The sequence below is a fragment of the Dioscorea cayenensis genome, chromosome 20 (assembly GCF_009730915.1).
Source record: "Dioscorea cayenensis subsp. rotundata cultivar TDr96_F1 chromosome 20, TDr96_F1_v2_PseudoChromosome.rev07_lg8_w22 25.fasta, whole genome shotgun sequence".
NCBI lineage: Eukaryota > Viridiplantae > Streptophyta > Magnoliopsida > Dioscoreales > Dioscoreaceae > Dioscorea > Dioscorea cayenensis.
Window position 1 is genome coordinate 31380542 of NC_052490.1, and position 20006 is coordinate 31400547.

At 32.8% G+C, this 20006-nt stretch overlaps 1 protein-coding gene across 1 annotated transcript; it reads left to right on the forward strand.

Annotated features, from left to right (window-relative positions):
* Positions 1-13472: 13472 nt before the first annotated feature.
* LOC120251451 (berberine bridge enzyme-like 18) lies at positions 13473-15251 on the forward strand. Its single transcript, XM_039259969.1, has one exon. The coding sequence runs from the start codon at positions 13473-13475 to the stop codon at positions 15054-15056; it is 1584 nt and encodes a 527-aa protein (XP_039115903.1). The 3' UTR covers positions 15057-15251.
* Positions 15252-20006: the final 4755 nt, after the last annotated feature.

Genomic DNA, 20006 nt, shown 5'->3' on the forward strand with positions numbered 1-20006 from the left:
TACACTATAGGATTTTTATCGCATATATGATATTTTGGTAGTAACCATCAATTCTTTATTCTTACGCACGTGATCGTTCATGATACCTTGGTGTCCATTATATTTGTATATCCCTTAATAACTTTTTATAAGGCGTGTTTATCACCTTTATAAAAATAAATAAATAAATATTTTATTTATATTATATCACCGTAGCTTTATTTATATTTTATTGTGATAGGCACTGAGATTGAAAGTGTCTTCAGATTTTATTTATCTAAATTGGTATAAAAATTAAAATTATTTGTCTTTGCTTGATCTGACCTGTATTTAATCTTATTGCTCCAAACAAACAGTACTTGTATTACACGGAAGTGCTGCTACTGTCTAATTAATCTCCAGATTTCATTTTCATGGAGGATGGACTAACTTTTTCTTCTATGAGGTTTTGATTTTGGGTTTGGCCTAATTCTATGATTTCATTTAAAATTTATTTTTAATGATCCCTTTATAAGTACTGCACAGTCCAACATGTTTCTAAAACTACCTCGACATGCCTGTTTGGAGGGTTAATTATCAACCACAAATAAATTAATGGAAAAATGATAGTTTTTAATAAAAACCAACCACAATTTATTATAGCAAGTATAGGATCAAGACTGAAACTCAATCGAAGAAAGAGAGGAGTAGAATTCGATTAGTACTTTTGTTGGATCCACAGAAATATATCACTTTAGAAAATTATTTTCACCTAATATAATGCACGCAAGGTTTTACAGTTTGTAGCTACCATTTCTTGGTTTATTGGTAGATTATATATAGACTTTTCGTTTTTCAAAGTGGAGTCGAGATCGAATCCCGAGCTTATAAGTTAAGATGATGCGTCGTGTATTGAACTTGATATACTCACCGTACTTGCGTGCTTTTGACCGTGGCGTGTACTGTATTTTATATATACCAGATAACCAAATAGTAGGCGGGCAAACTCAGTTTGAAAATCCGCGTTTGTAGCATAATAGAATGCTAATGCATTAGGACCCGATGAGCTGACGAGAACCAAAATTAAGGAGTCGCGATTTTAAATTTTAATAATATTATACCATTCTATTAATAATTCAAATTTAAAGATTATAATAATCAATATTTTATATAAATATATATATCCATTTATTTTGGTTTTATGTATGAAACTACCACTATCACATATCTACATGAAAGCGATTAACTCAACTAGTTAAAGCACTCAAATTAACAAAATCACGCAATTAGTAACTTTAAAAACAAGAATCAGTATATAAGTTAATTATTAAATACAACAATTATTAACAAATAATCTAATGAAAATTAGAAATTTCATAACGATTAATCACAAGTATATAACAATCGCAGTAATTTTCATAATGAGAACAAATATTTCCAACAAATATAAATACTTTTGCACAACAAAGTAATCACACAAAAGTTTATAAATTAGATATAAAACAGAGCGGGAAAAGGATAAATATATAATAAAAATAAAACAATAAAACTTGGAGATAATTGATCGAGAGAGAAAAAAAAGCTACCGGCGATCAGGATACACACAATGTCTTTTTTTTTATTTAAGGATGTTAGATAGTAAGTACAATTTTAAGTTTATTTATTTTTATATTAATATCATAATGTTTGATAATTGTATATTGATAAGTTCAATAAAAAATCTATATATAAAGGTTTAAAATAAAAATATTTGAGAATTATGTTTTAACTAGTCATATTATTTATTATCACTCAACATCAAGTTATTAATAATAATTTTAATATTTCATAATTCATTTTAAATCATCACAATTAGAATTTAAAAATAAAAATAAAAAGTAACGTTTTCATATGAATTAATGATTAATATTTTAATTATGTATATATATATATATATAATATATATATAATTACGAATATATATATATATAATTACGATTATTAATATATTATTATTATTATTGTTATTGTTTGGAATCAATTTAAGTAGTTATAATTTTTTTTAATTGTATTCATGAAATAATAATTTCTCATTATTTATTAAAAAAATAAAATATATAAATATTAACTCCTTTTGGATTGGATAGAATGAATTTTAAAGAAATAAAATTTGTATAACTAAAATTTAGTAGAAATATACGGATTTTAAAACCAAAACCTTATATTTTTAAACTTATTTCTTATTTTTTTATAAAGTATTAAAATTATTTAGAAAATTCATTAAAGAACTTAAATATTTAAATAATAATAATTGTATATAAAATATATTAAGTATATATTTATGATTTATAAATATATATTTTTATAATAAAATTGTTTGAAAATTTTAAATGACTTACATATATAAATGGAATTATTATTTTCTTAAAAATTAATATATTATAAAATTAAAATAAATAAATTAAACTAACTTAAATCATCAAATTATAATAAATTTTCCAAAAATCAAAATACATTACCTTTTGATAAATATATGGACTATTTTAGATAAAATATATATAATAGAATTTTTATAGAAATAAAATTACAAATGGATCCATCCTCGCCACAATAGTTAAGAATATTCAAAGGGTTTTGGTTTCTCTACATCACTACTTCTCAATATCATCATCAACACCATCCCTTTCATTATGTACAATGTATGTGTTTATTGTTCTTTTGATTTGTTATTTTCTTCAATTACAATTTCTAACCCAAACAACCTAAGCTGCACAATTAATTAATTCTCACGTTTTCCAAGCATTTGACTTGCTGCCCATTTTGTTATTTTTTCATGACAATTGCTAACAATGTAGATAGAACCTCAACAAAGCTAAGGCACACAGTGCTCACCTTTTTCAAGCATGTGACTTATTGCCATTTGGGAACTAGATAAACTTCAAACAAGAGGAAATGTCAACCATGTGCAAGATGAAAAAACTTTTGTTCCCACTTTGAACACAATTAAAAGTAAGCTCTTGTCTCATTTTAAGGAAATAGGCACAAATATATACATTCACAAAAAGACAAAGTCAAAGTTTTGATGTCATGCAATTTTAAAAGTAAGCTCTTGTCTCATTATTTGATGGAGAGGATTGGGGTCTTATTATTTGTTTAAAATGGAACATGGGAGATTGCAAGATTGTGATGTGGAGATAGTACAATAGTCTGGAGATCTCCACCTATTTTAGGTAATTTGAGACTTACATTATTCCGGTGGTTGATATATTTATTATAGGATTAATTATTTGTTCATATAATACAATTTGTAGAACTTAAAATAATTAGTGGATACATGATGAGTTACTAATTAAAGAATGGACTACTATTATATGAAGCCCTTGATATGATGTCATGCAATTTGTAAAGCAGTTAACCTAACACTTATGAATAATAACTTAGTCTAATGTGGTGTGAAAGTCATTCCAAAAGTTTCTCATGACATTCCTTTCATTAAAAAGCTGCAAACTCGTTGTCCATAGCCCATGGGTTTCATGCATATATACAATTGAGCCAACTAAATAATTAATGAATGGGTTCTCATTCTCCTAGATTTATGTCCAGATTGATTGAAATAATATTTGAGGCAGATCCTTTTTATTTAATTAATATATTTATGGATGACTTCTAGGCCGCCAACTTTGTTCAATTATTGGTGGGCAATGACATGCAGCATGCCTCCAAATTCTAGCAAAAGTCTCTCATAAATGGTTTCTAGAGGTTTGGCCATGCTTCTTTGCCACAAATAAGGAAAGCTCTTCCAACGTTCGAAAAAGGTGGACCCTCTTTTATTGAAAAAATAAAGATTTCTGTACCCTTAAAATTGTCTTTTTATTTTTATTTTTAATCCATTTTAGAATTTATTAGAGAAAGGCTAGCTCTCCACTGTGTTTTTGAAATAGATATTGGGTAAATTTTTTACTAGATCATTAAACTTTGGCTCATTTTGATTTTAATCACCAAACTTCAATTTATATTAATTTAGTCACTAAACTTTAATTTGATTTCATCGAATAACTCGCTCGATTTAACCGCCAACCCGATTACGTGGTTGTCTAAAAATCCGAATTACTCACTCACGCATGACATTATTAAAGCATATTAGGGATTCATGTCATTGAAAAAGAGCATTTTACATTTCAGGCTAAATCCCATAATTTACTACCTAACAAATCAAATTAAAGCTGGAATTCATCAGATCTGAGCATAAATCAAGTTCACCCATCAAAGTGAAAATGAGCCAAAACTTAGTGACCTATTAAAAAATTTACCCAATAGATATTCAAGTCTTGAAACGTTATAAAGTTATGGACCAATTATATAAGTAACATAATTTTATACTTTGCAATTCATACATAATATAAGAATATAATTATTCTAAACTAAAGTGCATTGCAAGTGTATTTATTTGTTAATTAATTTGATGTAGTGAGGTTTTCGGATATACAAATATAGTATATATATATATATATATATATATATATATATATATATATATATATATATATATATATTATCGTGGCAGTCAAGAGGAGAATTATAGGAATTTTTTGGGTATAAAAAGAACTAAACTTTACGAAGGAGAAAAAAAACCTTGTTCAATAAGAATTGTGCATTGTAAAAACAGAAAATTTCAGTCAAATTTTAAGTAATGATATATACATATTCAAACATAAGCAGGAAAGTAACACTTCCCACATTTTAGACTGAACTTAGTTTTAAACTAAACTAAATTCTCTTCAATAATTTTGTACCTACCACCCCTTCTCACTGCAAACCCTATTTTTTGACTACAAAGAAGTCCACCCCCCCTTCTCACTTCCAAACCCTATTTTTGACACAAAAAAGAAGTCCACCTAGCAGCTGACCTCTCCAACCCCATTTTCATTTTCTAACAAATGAATACTATAAGTGAAATTGCATCCCCCCTTTTCACTTCCAAAATCTATTTTTAACTAAAAAAAGAAGTCCACCTAGCAGCTGACCTCTACAACCCCATTTTCATTTTCTAAAAAATCAATACTAGATGTAGTAAAAGTGAAATTACTTTTCCCCACTATAGGGAAGTGGTACATCGCCCACTTCAGACCATTTCCCCTGAAATGAACATCTCCTTAATGAAGTAGGATATTATTACATGTCCCACATGTTTTATTTTATTTTTCTTGTACATTCTAATGCACTGCTGCATGTCCTACATGTTTTGCTGATGAAGCAAAAAACCAACTTAGAAAACTTTTGCAATAAATTCTCACTAGAATATTGATCAACAAAGCATTTCAGGTTTGAAGACAAATACCAATCTTTGTCGATAACTAATCCTGAGATATATGAACAAAATGAAACAATCTTTTTTGTTTCTTTCAACTAAAGACAACTTTATGCAGTTAACAAAGTAGAAGAGCTAATAAATCAATGCCTAATTTGATTTGGTTCCACAACACATAGGAAACAACTGATCACATGTCCTTTTGAATGCTTGCAACTCAATCTAGGACCAATATTGGGACCCAGGAGCATATGGAGTGACTCCAAAAGTCTTATTAGACAACACAATGAGCACATGCAAAAGCTGGTAAAAGTCCCATTGTTTTGTTGATATCACTTATAAATAGGGCTCCTTGTGTATAGAAACATCATAGCACTGGTTCGATGGGCACTTTTTTGCATATTTTCTGGACAAGTAAGTCATTTCAAAACATGCAGGTATTTCTTGTTTGTTTTAAATATATATCTTTCATTTGAAAGTATAGTTTCTTTTCATTCAGGAAAGATAGGCCATCTCTTACTTTCTCTTTGGCAATTGAACTACTCTTCTTTGCATTAGTTGGATAATGACAAGGAGAAGAAGCTTGTTTAATTACTTTCTAGCTAGCTAATAAAGAAATAAAACAATGATTAATTTTATCAATCTTTCATGCTACTTTTATGATTTTAATCATAAAAATATTTATCTCATTCTTTTGCCTTGTGTTGCAGCCTTTCGATCTGTTAAACTCTCTTTGCTACCATTGGGCGTGCTTAGATATCCATATTAGGAATATTTGTAATTTGGCATATAGTTAAGTTCAACACTTTGCAAAGGTAAGTTGCAACCATATTTTTCTTCATATGAATTTAAAAAGGAAAATTATATTTCTACAAATAATAGGTTCACATGTACGTATTCCATGCCACTGGATATGCAACACTTAACCATTCCAGTGCCTACACCCATCACTAGACATTGTAATGTTGAATGCGAGCAATGATTCGTTATTCATGCGGTTCTCCCTTTAAATACAATATATTAGTTGTTAGAGACCGAATAAATAATCTTTACTAATTTCATCCTTTTATAACACAATGGTTATTAAAATAAATTCAGAAAGGAGTTGGATGTACATTAGGCTTAAAAATAGTCTTCTGAACCTTGTTTTTTTGCTAGGTATTAATAAATTTATCGAGTTTTCAAGAAGGCATCCAGAATGTATGGATGAAATCAAAATCAAGTGTCCTTTTAATCATCGCAAATGTCAAAATTCAAGCTTTTCTTGATAAAAATATGATTAGGTATCATCGAGTGAAGTATGGATTCGTAAGGTACTATTATCAATGAATTCTCTATGGAAAATCTAATGAGCCATATATCAATGCTCATGGTGAACAAGATGTTACCTCTAAACAAGTCCCAAGTGGTGGACCATCATCATACAATTTGCATAAACGCATGGTCATAGATGCTAGAGGGGCTTGATTTCTCATCTACTTATATGGAAAGCCTCCAAATGCAGTGCTCAGAAATTGTTTGACATGTTAAAAGCTGCTAACCAAGATGTATGGTCGAGCCATGAAAATCATTTCACAACTATCAACTATTGCAAGAATGTTAAATTTGAAAGCCAAACATCATTTGTTTGAGAGGTGCTTCAATGACTTTTATCAGTTTTTGAAAGAAATGTTACCAACCAATAATGTAATACCAAGAAATTTTTACAATACAAAGCAGTTAGTTCAAGGCTTGGGTCTATCAGTTGAGAAAATTCATTGTAGTCTTAATGGATGCATGATATACTAGGGAAAAAGACAGTAAGCTAATGAGTTGTAAAGTTTGTGAGTATCCTAGGTACAAGTAATGACAAGGTAGATCATTTTAATACAAAATAACATTCCATACAAGAAGATGCATTACTTTCCTTTGAAGAAAAGGTTACAAAGATTATATGCATCGAATGCAACAATAAAAAAAAATAAGATGGCATGAGAAGCATGAACCTGAAGAATTGGTCATGCACCATTGTTCTAATTTCCCTACTTAGAAGCATTTCAAAATACCCATCCTTCATTTGCAATAGAAAGTCAGAGTGTGAGACCGGGGTTGTGAACTAATGGATTCCAACTTTTTGGGTAGTCAGGTCAATAATATTCCTCTTAACCAATAATACTCACTCCTTATAATTTGCCTCCTTTAATGTGAATGAAAGAAGAGTATATGTTCCTAACGATAATAGTTCTAACCCCAAAAAATATGAACGACATGTTGAATATGTATTTGCAACCTCTTATTGCAGAATTGAGATAATTGTGGGAGATTAGAGTTGAAACATATTGCAGATGTGTTGAGATAATTCTCAAATGCATGTTGCACTTATGTGGACCATAAGTATTTTTGTAGCATTTTAAGTGTTGTCTAGAAAGAACATTGCAGGCAGGACTGCTTGTCCATACTATAAGGAAGATTAATATGCACTATTTTAACAATAAGGGGGAAGCAATCTTGGTTTGATAACCACCGCAAGTTCTTATCTCCTAATCATCTGTTTAGAAGGAACAAAATTGCTTTTGGAAAAAATAGAATATTAATAAAGATGGCTCTTGCTACCTAAACTAGTGTTGAAACACTAAAAGAAATTGAGGATTTAAAGGTAAAAAGAGTCATTAATTTTGGTGCCTATGAGACCAACAATTGGATTGCTAAGACTACTGGTTGGAGAAAATGGAGCATTTTTTTTTTTTGGGATTTACCTCATTGGCAAGCAAATCTAATTTGTTATAACTTTGATGTTATGCATATTGAGAAAAATGTGTTTGAGACCATATTTAATACTATGATGAATATGGAAGGGAAGACTGATGAGTGTACAATGTCCTATTATTTTATATCATTTTATACACTCATTAGGCATGTATTAGAAGTATATTGTGGAATTCAATGCTAAATATAGTATGTTTTATATTCTCAGGCTTCAGACATCACTTAAAGATGAGAGAGAGCCAAAAGAAGCATTCTAGACGCTAAATGAAGAAGATGGAACTCTCTCAGCATCAATTAGATAAGGACAAGTCAAATAGGATGGCTTATCGGTAGCTTACGGCTTTACTTACAGCTATAAGCCTCTTCCAGAGAAAATTGCGAGCATGCTTATGCCCATAAGGAGAAGTATAAAGCTAAATCAAAGGGCCTTACAAGCAGAACTTGCTCCCATAAGGAGGCTCGTAAGGATCATCCAGAGGAGTTTATAAGTAGAGCTTACGCCTGTAAGGGCGGTTGCAAGGGCAACACAAAGAATCTTACGGTCCAGTGCTTATAGTCGTAAGCTGAACCGTAACACAAGACAAAAGACCTTACGGATAGGACTTATAGCCGTACGTAAGTGTTCCCATAAGGGAAGTGACCCATCATCTCTAGCTTCTTAAGGCCAAAGTTTTACGCCCGTAAGTAACTCGTAAGTGGCACAGTATAAATAGATAAGATGAGGATTTTTAGGGAAATCTTTGATTCTTTTCTTGGAGGCTAGTGAGGCTAGTGAAGAAAGGAGGTGAATCTCCAAGGGTTCAGAGGCAATTTTTGAAGGGGATTCAATTCCATCACCAAGGAGAAGAAGATCATAGCTATCAAGCTCACCTTGGCGGCGTTTGCGGAAAGTTTTTGGGAGTTTTCAAGCAATCAACCTTTGGTACAATTGAGAAGGGGGTTTTCATACTTATGTTTATTCTCTTCATGTCTTGTGGTTTGAATGCTAATTTTGTAGATGTTTGGGCATAGTTGAACTCTAGAATTTCATCTCTTTTAACATTGGTTGTAGATTTTTTGGATTGATTTATTTCTTAATTGCAATCTATGTTATTTGAATCTAATTGTGTGTTTGTATTGATTAATTTCTATCATGGTGAAAGCCTTAGTTATCATACTTGATGTGCTTTGTGACGAGTAGAAATACCAACTTAGTATAGACATACCGCGATTAGAGGGGATTGTGAGTAAGTGTAGTAATAGGGTACTTAGGAGAATTCTTCTCTCTCAATCCTCCCGAGTGAGTTAATGAGTATTTTTGTGCTCTTTGCAATGCAGAAAAGATTTTAAGAGAAATCGCATCTCTATTTTGTATTTAGATTAGAGGTAATCTCTTTACAAGAAAAATTACCTAATTAAAAAATTCATGTTAACTCACATTGAGATCTCACAGAGCGTAATGCGATTGTGTGGTGACTGTATCGTTACTGTACCGATTTAGTTACTTCTCATCCTTGAAAGAGGGGTTTAGTATAATTTAGGAAATCTCATAGTTCAAATAGAATTGCATGCTTAGATAAACTCTGTCCTGCACAATTAACAAAACCCTAGAGGGACGCTATGCCCAAACATTTTTTCTCCTCCTGATTACTCTACTCCTTGTTTTGTATTTATTTTTCCTGTTTTCTTGTTCTTTTATTCACACACATCACTACTTTTGGTTAGGTTAACTTTCGGAACTAGGGTTATTACTAGTAGTCTCAATCTTCCCTGTGGACTGATACCGTGCTTTTAGCAGTTTAATTTATTACATCATCAGCACGTACACTTGCGTCCCTATTAAAGACAAAAGATAATACTAAATCAAGAGAATATTTGAAAGAATTTTTTCATCTGCTAGAGTTCAAAAGAAATGATATACTATGGAGAAATATCCCAAAGCATGTTACACTTTGGATAAACAGTTAAAAACTTTGTATGAAAAACTTAGATTCGCAGATGGATATGCGTCAAACATGAGCAGATGTATTAACATGTGAAAACTGAAGCTTTTTGTTATGAAAAGCTTTAAATGTCATGTTTTTATGCAAAGATTACTTCCAATAGCATTCATGGAACTGCTTCCAACAAGTGTTTGGCAGCCACTAACATAACTGAATAATTTCTGCATTGAGCTCACTTCGATTGTAATCCGAGAAGATGATATGCTAAGGCTTAACTAAGAAATTTCTTTAATCCTTTGTAATCTTGAGTGTATATTTTCCCCAAACTTTTTTTGCTTCGATGGAACATCTTTTGGTGCGCTTGGCTTATAAAGTTTGGATTGTGGGTCAAGTTCAATATCGGTGGATATATTTATTTGAAAGGTAAGACTAGGCATCTCAGAAAATTAAAGAAGAATGTGATAAATGAAGCTAAAGCAGAAGGATCCATATGCAATACCTACTTAGTTGAGGAAGCATCATTATTTTGCGCACATTATTTCAAGCCACATGTGAAGACAAGCCATCATAAGATGCCACGCAATGTTGACGTTAAAGAAGATATAGTAGAATATCCAGGGAATTTAACAATTTTCACACATCCTAGTAGAACATTAAGAAAATAAAAAATCAAGTATCTTATAGAAGAAGAGTATTCGATGGCACAAATATACATCTTATTAACTTATCCAAAAATGCAAACATTCATAGAGTATGACAATTTATTTTAAAATTAAGAGACTTCTTAGATTGCTTTTGACTTTAAACTAATTTGTTTCTTTTTTGTTGTTGTTTTAGTATGTGAAGTATCTATGTCGATGAGTTGTCTCATTATATTCGCAAATTGATGATAGATACATCGATAAGAAATTGGAATGTAAATTCACAATGTCGTTCTACAAATTTACACATGCTCCCTCAAAAAATATTTCCAATAAGTTCTTGAAGGATTTGTTAAAAGGACTGCTAAGAAGCTGTAAGTCTTATAGTGGATGCGTAGTGAATGACTATAAATTTATAACAAGAAGTTACAGATCAAATAGCACAATAATGAATAGTGGTGTATGCATAATGGTTACAAATTATACTACATATGAAAATGACTACTATGGCCAATTAATTGCATGGAATACCCAAGATTACCAATCAAGCAAACCATCTTATTTAAATGTAACTGGTTTGATCCAACACCAAATTTAGGGACTAAATGTTATAATCAAGATAAACTTGTGGGTGCCAACCATAAACGGTTCTCTTCAATAAATATAAACCCTTTGTTTCTATAGGCAACACATTTAAATTATACAATTAATGTATCCTAGCTTAAAGCGTGACAAAGTTGACTGGTGGGCAATCTTTTAAGTAAAGGCTAGATCTACCGTAGAGCTTCCTAAACAAGTTTCTGGGACAACATTGGTATCATGTATTGAAGCACCTTTTCAGCAAGATGAAATGGAAAGCCCTTCATTATAAATCAATGTTTTTAATGTAGAACAATCTATAAATGATCAAAGATGGGCATTCATTGAAATAGATGATGAAGAAGTAATGAGTGAAGAGGAGCCTCTACTTGAACCAGAAAGTAATGATGAAGGGGATGAAAATGATGAATTTGATGATGTTGAAAATGATAGTGAATGAATTAAGGTAATTCTATCCGTGAAAGTTCTATGAGTAACAATTAATATTCAAGTAGTAGTAATAATAATAATAATAATAATAATAATAATAATAATAATAATAATAATAATAATATCATTGATTTGTACTTGAGTTATATTTGTATAATGATAATGGTTTAGGCAAGATGAGAGGGATGGGCCACAGAGGAGGTTCTCATTATAAAGGTTCACTCGATTAGTCAATGTGTAGCAGTTCACATGCAGATCATGACACTCACTCCACGCATGATGACCATAACGACAGTTTACCTTCTACCACACGACGTACTCCAGTAGATGTTAATTACTTCTACACTTGTTGTATTACCCCATACACTATCGTCACCTATTGGTCATCCATTTGGTGGGTCATCATCATTTATTTCTACTCCTTGTGCTATTGGAGGCACTACCCTTGATTGCGGCCACCCTACTAAGCTTGCTAGTGGAAATTCGACACCATCATTGGATGGCTTGGTCCATGGTACAAGTTTGGAGAGAATACACATACAAGTAGTGAATGGAATGTAAATTTTAAAATTTATTAGTTTTTGTGTAAATGTTTAATGCAAGTAATTTATTTTGTTTTTTGTTGTTAATATTTTTATATGGGTGTTATTGTCTTTGTTTATTTATAGTTTGCATGCTTTTAATGTTTGTGCTTGACGAATCATGTCAATATTAAGAAAAGAATGGATGAGAATGGATATTCTTTAAAGAATGTTTCTAAAGGGACGAATGGCTTCTACTTAAATAAATTTCAAGTATTTACATAACCACTAATCAAAATGGAAAATTCATGTTATATAGTTGTTGTTTCTTTTGACATGTATTAAATTTGTTTCTTATGCTTTCACTAGATCAGATTAACATTGGTAAGGCTCCATAAATATTTAGGTTTTTTTTTATTTTAGTGATATCAAATGGTTTTTTTACATATGTTAAATTCATAGGTAATGCATTTTTATTTTTGTAAAAATGAGTTATTTCGTATGCAAAACTATTTATCAAGTGAGACCATTCCTTCTTAACACTAGCTAGTTTGGCAAAACCTGGTGTGGATCTCAAATACTTAATTGATTATCTCACACTAGTTTTTTTTTTTTAACTTTATTTAAGTTGAATAAATTTTGAATTTTATTTATTGAAACTAATTTAAAATTACTTAAAATTTATCCTCAACATATATTCAGAATATATCAAAGACTTTTTTTTTAGTTGACAAAAATGAATAAATAACTCCATTGAATAAAACAAAACGATACAAAAAGTCAAAAATGCAATAAAAGTTCATTTGAGCATGGACAAATGAACTAACAAATTAGTAAACCGAAAGTGCAAAATAAAACATCTTTGTTCATATATGGATATAAAAATCCAAGTATTAATTATACAGTTTTCTAAGTTTTCGGGAGATGCTATCGTACATGCAAGTTCTTCTATTTAATTAATGCTTATGTTTGACTCTGACTAATTTAACCAATTTACAAAATCAGAAAATTAATTTCATTAAGGCAAGCAATTAGCTAAGGTTATGTCAACCATTGCATAATACAATGGTATCACACAAAAATACATGGAGAAGAGCAAATGTTTGAATTCTTTCCGAAGTAATATTGTTTTCAACTGTCTTTGCACTATACATTTGAGTATAATATTGTTCATCATTATTATTTATTGGTTCTGGTGTGAGTCCTCTATTAGAGAAATAATAGTTTTACCTCTCTATAATTTGAGGCGCATCCGTATTTCTTTGACAATTCTTTAAATGAAGCCCTTGTCACCTAACCCTAAATATATATATATATATATATAGCTAAGCCTATAAATAACAAGCAAAACTTCTCATTACTTGCACCAATGGCTTCAGGCTCTGCAACTCCTCTCCTTCTCTTATACCTCATCTCCATTTCCTTGGCAACAACTTGCCATTCATTCTCCACTGAACAATTCCTCCAATGTCTCCAAAGCAAAACCTCAACTAAAAACATCTCCCAACTACTCTTCTTCCCAAACACCACCTCCTACTCCACGCTCCTCCTGTCCTCAATTTCAAACGCCAGGTTCACCACCCCACAAACATCAAAACCCCTACTCATCTTCACACCATCTCATGAATCCCATGTCCAAGCATCTGTCCTCTGTTCTAAAACCTATTCTCTTTCCCTTAGAGTTCGGAGTGGTGGCCATGACTTGGAAGGCCTCTCTTACCAATCTCTGGACAACCAACCTTTCATCATTCTAGACCTCAACATCTTGCGATCAGTGACTGTTGATGTAGAGCATCGCACTGCGTTGGTTGAGGCCGGTGCAACCATCGGCGACCTATACTATCAAATTGCCAAACAAACCACAACACTTGGATTCCCGGCGGGCACCTCCCCCACTGTTGGCGTCGGCGGGCAGATAAGTGTCGGCGGCGTTGGAACTCTTGTCAGGAAGTACGGACTCGCAGCTGACAATGTCTTGGATGTAAGACTTGTGGACGTGTATGGCCGGATATTGGACAAAGATTCCATGGGAGAGAATCTCTTCTGGGCAGTTAGAGGTGGTGGAGCTGTGAGCTTTTGTGTTGTTCTTTCATGGAAGTTGAGGTTAGTTCCAGTCCCTCAAACTGTTACCTTGTTCAATGTAGCCAAATCATTACAGGATGGTGCAATAGATATCATTGACAAGTGGCAGCATGTCGCTTACAATCTCCCAGAGGACTTGTTCATTGAGACTCTGATGCAAACTCTAATGAACGGTACCAAAGGAGCAGAAGTTTTCTTCAATGGGCTGTATTTAGGGAAGTCCAATGAGGCTCTGGAGGTGATGAACATTAGGTTTCCTGAGTTGGGAGTGAAAGCGAATGACTTGAATGAGATGAGTTGGATTCAGTCAGTCTTGTCCTTTGCCCTTTATCCTATTGATTCCCCTATTGCAATCCTTATCGATAGGAGCCTCCAACAAAAGGCTAATTTCAAAGCTAAGTCTGACTATGCAGTGAATCTTCTACCAAGAGCTGCATTGAATCTCTTGTGGGATAGTTTACTGCAAGTTGACAGAGCAGCCATTTATTTTGAACCATATGGTGGGAAGATGGCTGAGATTCCAGAGTTCCAGATACCATTTCCTCATAGGAAGGGGAGTCTATTCAGCATCCTTTATCTTGTGGCATGGGCAGAGGAGGCTGAGAAAAACTTGGACTGGGTTAGAAATTTATATAATCAAATGACTCCTTACGTCTCAAAGAATCCCAGGGGTGCATATTTGAACTATAGAGATTTAGATTTAGGGAGGAATGAAGGGAGAAAAACAAGCTATTCCATGGCTGAGGTGTGGGGTCACAAGTACTTCAAGAATAACTTCTTAAGGTTGGCTCTTGCCAAGGGTAAAGTTGATCCTGTTGATTTCTTCTGGAATGAACAGAGCATTCCTCCTCTTGTGCTTGTTAAGGTTTGATTATAGCAGCTTATGTGTCAGCGATGTAATTGCTTGTGTGGCAGCCCGAGTGGAAGAAATAACACTTGGTCATATGATTAAGTTATGAGTCAGTTGTTCGGTTATCTTGGTCTTTGTAATACTGATGTGTTTAGCAGCTATGTTTTTCTAGGTTAAAATGTCAATGTTGTAAGCCTTGATATAAAGGCATGTATATTAATCATTTATAATCCTCTCTTAGTCCTTATTAATATAGGCACTAAAAATGGTTTTATGTTCCATAAGGGTTGTTGTGAGATGAGATTAAGCCTTCTATGTTTTGCTCTTGATTTACTTATCTTTTCTAATTGTTATGTTGCTTCAATTGAGATTATTCAGTTTGTCATTCAGCATTTTCAGGGCATTTCTAGGTTTGCAGCCTAATCTACCAAAAAGCCTCATCATTATTTTTTTTTATTATTATTTTTTATTTTTTGACTCTAATGCTAGAGAACATATTGTGCCCATTCTGAAAACATATTGTGCCCATTCTGAAATTTAAAGAGTGTCAGTAACGTACTTGGGGTTACCTCTTATTTCCACTAGATTAAAAAATGAGCATTTTCAAGGACTAATTGCTAAAATTACTGTGAAGGTATTCAGTGTTAGTGTAAGTCCTAGCCCCAATACATTGTATGAACTCTTATTATTTAGATAATTATTATGAGGCATCGTTTTATCTATTATTATTTCTGTGTATAGTTAACAAGATAAAATATCTTTGAATATTGGTTCTGCTCAAGTTATCAAATGCGTGATTTGGATAATAAAACCTTGAAGCATAAACTAGAACAATATTCTAAATGTCCTTAGTTGATTATTTTCATGGGAATGAAAATAAATTAAGATTAGTATGTCTTTCGTGAGATGACCTTATTTTATAGGTCATAAGATATGGGATATCAATCAAAGGACATAGATACATGTTAGGGAACAGTGTACCTGGATCGATCAGCTCTTGAGAACACTACATGATTGTAAAGTCATAAGTGTTTTTCTCAAGCAATTCTTGTACTCGAATCCTTCGACCTAAAATCACTATGGATCTCGGATAAATCCTTACGTGCTTTAACTTACGCCTAACGTCATTCGTAACTGAGTGGCAAGTACTGGTATGTTTGGGCATGTCACGGTTCATGTTGAAAGACATGAGTGAAGTGAAGAGATTATCCCTCTCTGTAGAGAGAGTGAATATCACCGGCCATTTGAGTAGTGCATGACCACGCCCAAGGGAAATGATAAGAGTTATCATTTACTTGACCTAGTCAGTTCACTAAGAGAACAAGAAATTAATTAGCATTAAAATAAGGGTGACTCGCTCCATGCCTTATGCTAATTAAGATACTCAGTGGCAAAGGATTGTATGAGGTTGCGATAGGTTCCGCTAATTCTCGAAATTGACCTTCATTTAATATTGGGTAATCGTATTATCTTGCTAGAGAATAATTATGATTTATGAGCATTAAAATTGTTTAAGCTCATTACGAATGTTAAATGGACCTACAGGATCATAAACTAAGAATGTCGGGATCAAGGTTCAGTATTTGTTACTTATTGGACCACCTATTTAGGGTTTTGGTGAAAAACCTAAATTAGGTGGAGCGAATAGATTATTCGGATTGGGTCTTATTATGTGTTGATCTAATCTAATAGATTTGGTTAATTAAAATGGTTTAATTAATGAAGTAAAGAAGAGATTCCTAATTTGATTAGAAGTGAAGGGTTTTTTCGTAAATTAGGGTTTTGGGTTTCCAATATAAATAGATGGTCTAATTCTAATATGAACAGTGAGAAAAAAAATAGAGTGATTGAGAGATTGTGTCTTAAGAAACTGTAGCCGCAACCCACTCTTCTCCCTTTGGCTGCCGCCGTCGAATCCCACCGTTGGAACCCGACGCTGCCGCGCCTACAGCCCCTTTTCTCTTGAATCTCTGGTGCTTGCTATTCGAACCAAGAAATAAGTGTTGTTTCTTGAGGTACTAGCATACCTACTTGATTCACAGAGGCGTTCGTGTGTACGTGATAGTAGAGAGGAGTCGCGATTTGCAGTCCCTTCGATTTCGGAGAAACAAGGGTGCGTTGAAAATCGTCATCAAAAGAAAGGTATAACTTTTAATTATTTTTTTATTTAGAATTTAATCTTAGTTCTAGCATGCGCTAAGGTTTTATCATGTTTACTTGCTATTAAAAGTTTTGTTATCCGCTGCATTTTGGCATGTATTTTTCGCATGATAATTCCCTTGTTAGAGTGATAAGATCCCAACACTTTGTTGGACTACTAAAGATTTATCTTATGCTGGGAGGCTCCAATTGATTAATTCTGTTGTAACAAGCATGCATGTCTACTGGAGTTCAATGTTCATGCTTCCTATGGCAGTGGTGCATGAAGTGGAGAAGATTTGCATATCTTTCTTATGGCATGGATCTAATTAATAATTGCAATAAGGAAGGATTAATTAGTTGGCCTGCTATATGTAAAAATAAGCTGAGTGGTGGCTTGGATGTAAAACCATTGCACTTGTGGAAGCAGGCAGCACTCACTAAACATATCTAGGATCTTGTGTGGCAAACACAAACTCTTTAGGCTATTTGAGTTATCAAGAACAAATTAAGAAAAGATGCGTTTCTAGAGTATTACCAAATCTCATGACTATAGTTGGAGTTGGAGGAATTTACTCAAGTTAAGGAAGGTGGTTAAATGTTTGTCTGATTAAGGGCATGCTAATGGGAAAAGGTTTTCTTCTAGTATAATCCATGGTGTAATGGTCATTCTCTTGAGGATTTGTTTCCTTCAATTAAGTCGAGAGGTTCTGTTATGTATAAACAAGCTTGTGTTTGTGATTTTTGGAAAGATGGCTGGTGGTCTTTTCCAGCTCTATGAAATCCTGGTTTGCTAAGGGTATGGGAGTTTATTGAATAAAATTTTGCTGTTAATGAGAATGTAAGGGATTGCTTTTTGTGGATGCCAGACACTAAAGGGGAGTTCAATGTGGGTAGTACTTGGAGAAGTTTGTTGCAGCCAAAACAAAGGGTTAATTATTGGGCTAAGCTAGTGTGGTCTTCTAGCAATGTTCCAAGGCATTTTTTTAATTTTTTTGGTTAGCTTTACATAACATATTATTTATAAGGGACAGATTATTTTCATGGAAAACCAATAATTCTGCTAATTGTGTTTTTTGCAATGAAGCTAGGGAGAGCATTGTTCATTTACTTTTCAATTGTACTTTCTTTTAAGTGTCTAGTCTAAGATCTTAAGAGCTGTGAATGTGTATAGGAAATTGTTTACCTGAACAAGAGAAATAAGCTGGTTCCTGAGGAAAGCTAAAGGTAAGACATTACTTGCAAGGATGTGGACTACAATCTCTTCTTGTGTGTATATGTTGTGGAAATCAAGAAATTATGTTCTCTTTCAGCAAAGGTCTTATACTTTGGAGGAGGTTTTCAGGTGAATTAGAGAGGTGATAGCCCTTAAATACCCTAATCAATTTTCTCAGTTACCTGGCAAATTCATACAACCTTGGTTTTTTGTCTTGTGAGACCAACGGATAAGAGAAAATATGATCGCTCCACTCCAGAGGACGTAGGCACATACATTGCCTTATAAATCTTATTTATTTGCATTGTTGTATTGCTCTCTTGATTTCCTATGCAGATTCTCTTTTTTCCTAACATATAGATGGTTCTAATTTAGATGTAAAATCTTTGGTGTTTTGTTCTGGGAGGGTTTATAGAATTTGGTTGTTGTGGAGAGTGTTGGATTAGTTAGAGTGATTTGGGTGCTCTATTTTTAATGGTTTGTCTTGTCATGCTTTAAGAGTGATTAGTATTGGAATTTGTTTTTATGGTATGTGTTGGTATTTTGTTGGTTACTGTTTCTTTTGTTTGTGGTCAGGGATGGGCATGTGGTGGGGACGAGAATGGGAGAATAAAATTCTCGGGTCACTGTAGCGGGGCAGGGCTGGGGAGTGATCTGGCCACCCCATGGAGTCCCGACCACAAAATCCTTTATATATATATATATATATATATATAATATAAGATAATATAATATAATATATGAGTTGAAATAAAAAAATATATAATATCATATCATATTTGCTAATGATTGGGAATAATCTCAATTGATATCTAATTAATTTTATGGATTTATGCTTTAGATTATCGGATGTTTTTTAAGAAATTGTGTTAAAATAAAAAAATATATAATATAATATCTTCTTTATTATTAACAAGGATTGGTCTTATAATTGGTATCTAAATTCATGAATAACCTTAGATTATTGGATTTTTTTTAAAAAAAATTATATTGGAAGGCCGGGCAGGGATCGGTTGGGATCTAATTCCCCATGGGGCAGAGCATGAGGACTTCCTGCTCGCCGATTCCCCAACCGGGGCGGAGACGAGAAACCTCTACCCGGGATAAGGTAGTGAGGAATGCTCTCTTTCTTCACTCCGCTCCGTGCTCATCCCTATTTGTGGTTTATAATCTTGTATTTTTAATGTGTTGAGCTTGCTAAAATTCTCCTCTTTCTTTGACCAAAAACAGTGCTTTGATTGGCAAGCCAGACATCCTTGGTTATTAGGATGAAAAGTGTAATAAGGATATGATAGGGATAAAGTACGTATAAATTTGTCTTTGGCATGTTTGACCTGTTCGTTTTTATTTTACCTTATTGCATTGAAACACTACATGTGTTACGGAAGTGTTGTGTTACGGAAGTGCACAATTGTTTCTCAATCTCCAGGTTTGATTTTCACGGAAGGATGAATTACTTTTTCTATAACTACTTTTAATTTTTGGGCTTTGACCAAATTTATGATTTCATTGAAAGCTTATTGGTAATAACCTCATAATAAAGTATGCAATTCAACATGTTCTAAGCTACTTCGACATGGTTAATTATCCTACAACTAAATTAGTGGAAAATTGAT